The 6357-nt window shown below is 49.0% G+C and overlaps 2 protein-coding genes across 2 annotated transcripts; one reads left to right on the top strand and one right to left on the bottom strand.

The window, feature by feature from the left end:
• Nucleotides 1-22: 22 nt before the first annotated feature.
• DFJ58DRAFT_850708 (uncharacterized protein) lies at nt 23-1255 on the bottom strand (the record flags this gene model as incomplete). The annotated part of the gene is made up of 7 exons (XM_041393795.1): nt 23-76; nt 127-300; nt 356-440; nt 573-700; nt 842-956; nt 1021-1208; nt 1243-1255. Coding segments are annotated over 7 exons (757 nt in total), but the record flags the coding sequence as incomplete, so codon positions are not given.
• A 554-nt stretch (nt 1256-1809) lies between these two features.
• Nucleotides 1810-3710, top strand: DFJ58DRAFT_850707 (uncharacterized protein; the record flags this gene model as incomplete). Its single annotated transcript, XM_041393794.1, has 5 exons — nt 1810-2228; nt 2359-2431; nt 2562-2704; nt 2756-3019; nt 3119-3710. The coding sequence occupies 5 exons, from the start codon at nt 1810-1812 to the stop codon at nt 3708-3710; spliced, it is 1491 nt and encodes a 496-aa protein (XP_041234545.1).
• Nucleotides 3711-6357: the final 2647 nt, after the last annotated feature.

Genomic DNA, 6357 nt, shown 5'->3' with positions numbered 1-6357 from the left:
CTTGCCACAAAGTCATCCTGACTTTGTACGATGGCGCTCCATGGCACAACTGCCTTGACAATCCCAGAACAGATACCTGTATAAATGCATTCAACAAATGTTCGGGTGTTGCGACGACGGACTCACGATAGTGCGATGTGAGAAATGCTCTGACGATGGCTTTCTTCTCCTCGAGTTTCGTCTCGGTGATGTCAGGAAGCACCGGCATCCCATCCCCATCAATTTCGAGTTCGAAAGCAGGCTTCCTGATTCTCTTTCGACCTCCATTCACCTGTCGCCCACCATCTCGTGCCCCAGCACCTATCATGACAAAGATCAACCAATTGCATTCCAGAGCCAGAGATCAAACACTCACCGAATTGTTTCCTGCCGCGTACTCCTGGCCAACTTGCTCGATGGTCCTCCCAGTCCTTCGTCTTCATGAAACTTATCCCCATCTCCTAATGCCCTCGTTATCATGTGCCTGCATGAAATGATATATTGAGATCGAAGATCTGTCGATGAAACAAAATTTGACTTATACATCCCGAACAGCACGCTCCCCTGTTCATCTTCCATGCCCTGACACTCACAACACTCTCATCCCGCATTGCCTCCAACATTCTCCTATCGAAAAGTGCTGCTCCATATACGCCGGGTCCCTTCTTACAAGCCACTTGTGCTTGTATCTCGGGAGGAGGAGGGAAGTTGCTGGACCATTCTTACGGCCGTGTCTTTGCCTTCTCCAACTCATCATCGGACAATTCAGCCATGACTCTTTTTACAGCCGCCTGAATAATGCTTGAACATACCGGGACCTCCTGGCTTTGCCCCGGACCTCGTCCTCAATCATCTTCAGCACCATCCTCCCGTTTCTGCTGGTAGATCACCTGCCTAGGAGTCCATTTCCTCCCATACTTTATCATGTCCGTCCTCTCCTTCTTTTTCTGGTTGTTGAACAACCATGTCTTGTACCTCTGAGAGTTCATGGAAGAATAAGATGTTAAAATTTTAGTTTTGAATGAAGCAAGGATGAATCACCTGCTTCCTCTTCTTCCATTGTGCTTGGTCGACCTTGGGAGCAAATAGCCTGGCAGCCCTAGCTATGGCAGTGAAAACTGCCCTCTTCTCAATCCTTTTCGCCGAAGTCCACTCAGGAAGGTAGTTCTTCAACTCCGAAATTTTCGTTATCCGTGAGCTTCTGTGTCTGTGGTTGACGCGCCCTATGTCTTCCAGAAGTGGAAGTCAACTGAGTGGAATGACCTGATCTTGCCATTGTGAATGAGATTGCAGAAAGGGCTGAGGATGAGCAAGGTGGCAAGTAATAACGGTGACAAGTTCAACTTTGAGCAAAGCCTAACAGTTGGTTAATCGACCCATATTGGACGCAATTCCATATTGGAAATGAATTTGTAATGACGCATCAAGACCGCATAAGATCACATTGCAATAACAATTTATTCGCATTCCTGAGCTCGTGCTTTGCTTGCAGCCTTAGAAAATAACATGAAGATAGGTAGATGCACCCCACTGCAAAGATCCCACAGGGTAGAAGCAAGGGGAAGCAGAGGTAGGAAAATTTGGGTCAAGGTCCCACTTGCAAGCACAAAAAGACGTGTATACAGGTCCATGCCTAGCTCTCCCCCAGAATCACCAACTACTTCGGCCTGTTGAGGCACCACCCTCTTTGGGAAGACATTCCTGACAATACTTACGAGCAAGACCAAGGCTCATTTGAGCCTTTGCAACTCCCAAAAACCATGGCAAGTTCATGTAAAATGTTGCATTGCAATTCAAATGATAGCTAAGTATAACAAATCCAGAGTCAGAATGACTACCTCAGGCAATGGCTGCCAAGGCAGAAATCATATCTGCATCACCTCCTGGATCGAGAAGCTCCACCAGAAGATAGGAGATGCGTCGTCTGCGACCAGGATGGGGTCTACAAATGTCAAGATTGTCTTGGGGAGCCACTCTATTGCACTGGCTGTTGCAGAAGTCAACATCTTTGCAATCCCTTCCATTGGATCAGTCAATGGAATGGTCAATTCTTTGAGCAAAGTTGTCTCGCTCACGTCGGACTCGTCATACACCTCGGTCATGAGGGCAAACAATGTCCAGTACTTACGGATAGGTGGGACTTGTTCGAAGAAGACGAACCTGGAAGACCAGCTTGAGCCTGAAGATCTACCATCTGTGTCGGGACCCGAGTTCCAGCCGAAGGAAAACACCATGGTCATCATTGACAAGTCCGGAGTTCATCGCCTCCGGGTTCGATGCTGCAATTGTCCAAATGCCATGAGTCCAGACCTTCAAATGTTTCAGACATGGATTTTTCCCCGCTTCATTTAACAAGCCGAAGACTTTATTCACCTTCAGGGTTCTCGATGATTTTCTATTGGACAACCTTGAATGTGGGACCTTCGGCGATGAACTATTACAGCAAGCTCCGGTGAATGACCCTCGAGGATGTTTCCACACCTTGTACCGGTAATGCCATATCTCTCTCATCTAAAGGACATTATATTGACAAGGCATGGGGCAAGGACTGATACCGAGAGCTCATGAGAGTCGCCCGACAGTGGAGGCAGTTGAAGACGATGAAATGGCATGGCTTCGGCCATTGTTCCGACAGCCCGAATGCAGGAGATCTCGCATTATTTTGCCCGGCATGTCCTCAGCCTGGGATTAATGTGTCCTTCTCAGGGGATGAATCACTTGATGAGTGAGTCTTCCTCGATACCGAAGTCACCTCAGCGATAATAACAACTCCAAGGTGGAAATACACCCGGTCATTTGTTATGGACGGAAATTTCAAAGCTGAACACCTGCATCCCATGAAGCCATTTGATGAAGTTTGGCTGTCAGATGGGTTGGGATTCATGGTGGGAAAGGACAGGTATAACACGCATCTTGCAGAGGCTGCCGACACTTTAGAAAAATCAAGCTGCAACAATCACCGGGCAGTAAATCAAGCAAATGCGGCTCGGCACAAGCTGGAATCCACGGGCATCGGGGGAGTAGCCTGTGCGAGACACAGGTTGCTTTGTTCCTCACTCGATGGTAGATTTCCAGAAAGGCGAATGGCAAGCTGACCCAGCCATTCGATATTCACGAGTTAACCATGCATCATTCGCAGACAAATGAACATGGACTATGCCCTTTGTGAGGCTGCCCGGCACAACATGGAAGGCATCACCAGGGCGGTCACCTTCTATGATATCAACTGTCAATACAACAAGCACTTTCGGGTTCGGGTGGATCGAAGCCGATTTCTCGAAATGATTCCGGAATTGACCATCATTCCCGGAATCGGGTTGTGGCACATCCACGGACATCAGGACAGCTGCTATGTCCGATATGCGTCGAATTTTATTGAAGGCATCGGTCGGATTGATGGAGAGATCATGGAGACCCTATGGTCACGTCTCAACCTGATTTCCCCTGCTGCTCGGGGAATGTCATCCCCGCATCGAAAGGAATGTCTCGATTATCAGATGAATGATTCCAATTTCTGCAAGATGATCCGCATGAAAAGGACCCTTTGCCAAAAATACAAGCAGGCGAAGAATGGCATTGCCGAAAGTGAAAAGGCTTTCGACATACTCAATGAAGCAGCACCCGGCGATTCAAAGACAGAGTGGCTAGCCAGCGAGAGGATCGCTCAGTCCAGCAGAATAAATAATCCTGCGGCTATGGATGTATATGAGATTAATATCAAGAAGGGTTAGTTGACTTTGTCTCCATCAAAGTCTGAATTAATTTTGCATTCAGCACCGAGCAAAAGGAGATCGAGCTTAGGCTACTAGAGGAGGGTAATGCCCGAAATGCAGCACCTGCTCGCAGGTCTGTAGCGACATGGATATCAATGGGTTGGCGATTTGAAGAGGCTCAAATCGCTGTAGAGACTCGCGTTTCTGCAGGCTCATATGGGCTCATATTACGAATTCTGATGACTGGCCTTTACTGCACAACTTGCACCATCATCCACTATGACTTCCACCATCATGCGCACCACTTCCCGCAAAATGCGCCATAGGCGCGACACTTGCCCGCACAACGCGCAGTATTCCTGCGTGCGCGCCTTGCACGCTTTCTCGCGCTTAAGCGCACTATGTCACACAGCATCCAGGAGCATCCATCCATCATCCAACCAGTCCCTCGGTATGTCCCTTTTCGTTATCTGACCATATTTAGCATATTACACTTCCATTTCATTATGCACCCTTACTTTACATCACCTCACCTCATTTACATACTTAGAGCGCTCCCTATGTCACACAGCATCCAGGAGCATCCATCCATCATCCAACCAGTCCCTCGGTATGTCCCTTTTCGTTATCTGACCATACATATTTAGCATATTACACTTCCCATTTCGTTATGCACCCATACGCGCCCTATCTTTGAAAAAACCAGCCACCATCGAAGCGCCCATTGCAAGCGCACCTCCGCAACCGGAATGCACTCAAGACCAACCAGCAGTCGAAGTCATCGCAACCCATACCTGAAGTATGCAACGCCGCCCCCACCCCAGTAGTCCCAGAAGCGCCCCTTGATATCACCGCCCCGCCATCAGTCCAACTCGAAGCACACATCATAAGCGCTCCTCAAGAACCCATATCCGCACCAGAGTATCCACTAGCCAAGATATTCCGCCCAAGCTCGAAGTATGCGAGCCTATCACCATCCCAATCCTCCCAGAAGCGCCTCTGGAGGAGATTATACCGCTGTCAGTCAGCGATGACTTTAAACATCTATCGCACTTTAGCGCGCCAATTCAGGAGCCTTCTGAAGTATCAGAGGTTCAAAAACGCGCCGCTATCCGACCAGGTTATGTCCCTGGAAACTCCATCTGTCGCTGACACATCCGCACTTGTCGCGTTTTCCGCACACAGTGACCATCATCCGCAGGTGCAATATCCATGCACCATACCGCTGCCAGTCAGTGATGACTTTAAACATCCATTGCATCTCAACGCGCCCCATTCCGGAGTCTTCTGCAGCCAGAGGCTCAAAATGCGCCACCTTCCGACCAGAGTATATCTCTGGTAACCCCATCCATCACTGATCATTCCGCGCTTTTCGTGTTTTCCACCTACAGTGATTTCCGTTTGCCAGTGAAACATCCGTGCATCACATCGCCCATCCGCCAATTAGAGCATGTCTCAGATGACTCTGATGCGCCTCCAGTGCGCCGCCATACGCCTGAGGTCGCGCAGGTCATGCACCTAGAGGCATTGATAGAGCACCCCCACGCGCCTTATATCGCCCCATTAGGGCGCGCCTTCAACTTGTACCGCAAGGTGCAAGAATTCATTCCGCCGGTTACAAGTCCACCATCAAGCCGCGTTTGAAGAAGATTCGATTTATACCCGGTAGGAAAAGATGTCGCAGAGTTAGAAGATAAAGATACCACCGCCCTCAGTCGCCTCAGTCGCCTTTCACCATCGCCTCACGCGCTTTCGACCTGCAGCATCGCGCAACCTCAGATAGACAAAGAAGACCAGGAACGCACTGGTAGGAGAAGAAGTAAAGAGCTCAACGAAGAAGATCCAAACGCGCCAGCTCTCGAACCATCCGCTCCATCATCTGACCCTCGCCATCATCATCCGCACCACCCGCTGTCCCCGCTCCATCGATCCCCAAATACCATATACTGCCAAATATACCGTCATTTTCATAGGATATAGTTGTTTTACCCTGGGTTTCGTCCAGTGATCTCCGCTTTTCATTTCCATTTTCTCTCATTATAACGTCGTTCAAAGGACTAATAACGCGCTGATATCTACGCCTATAGAAAACCGCCTAGAAGAAAACAACAAAACAACAAAAAGACCATAGATTGTGCCCGCCTAACCCAGTAGGATATCATTTCTCTTCGAACACATGAAGTGGCACCATGCACCTTTTTACCTTAGAATGCGCCTCATATGCGTGCACATTTCCCGCACTTCCGCGCTATGGAAGGAATAGAAGTCGACGAAAGACGAAGAAGCCAAGTCGGACTTGGACATCCGCACCGTTGCCATCTCTCTTTCGCGTTTTTTGAATATAGTTTTACTCATGCCATTCAATCCCATAGCACCTAATACTTAGAGCGCCTAGTGGGTTTTGTTTGGACATGGATTGGATCGCTTTCAGACCACCTAACATCGCCTTATACCCCCGCAGACATATCGGACATGGACATCATCGCACTATCATCCCCTTATGCTTCCTTGCAGTTCTGCACATCGCGCAACCATTCCGTCATGTTCCTCACAGTTTCGCACTTCGCGCATTTCACGCGCTGCATTCCGCGCCTAATGCGACACATCCGCGCCATATTCGCACTATCAGTCATCTCAATAGCTGAGCACTCCTCGCATGACCGCC

This window comes from Suillus subalutaceus (genome assembly GCF_016647625.1).
Source record: "Suillus subalutaceus strain FC151 chromosome Unknown DFJ58scaffold_909, whole genome shotgun sequence".
In the NCBI taxonomy this organism is placed as follows: domain Eukaryota; kingdom Fungi; phylum Basidiomycota; class Agaricomycetes; order Boletales; family Suillaceae; genus Suillus; species Suillus subalutaceus.
The sequence above is the reverse complement of the archived record's forward strand: the minus strand, read 5'-3'. Positions and strand labels throughout refer to the sequence as shown.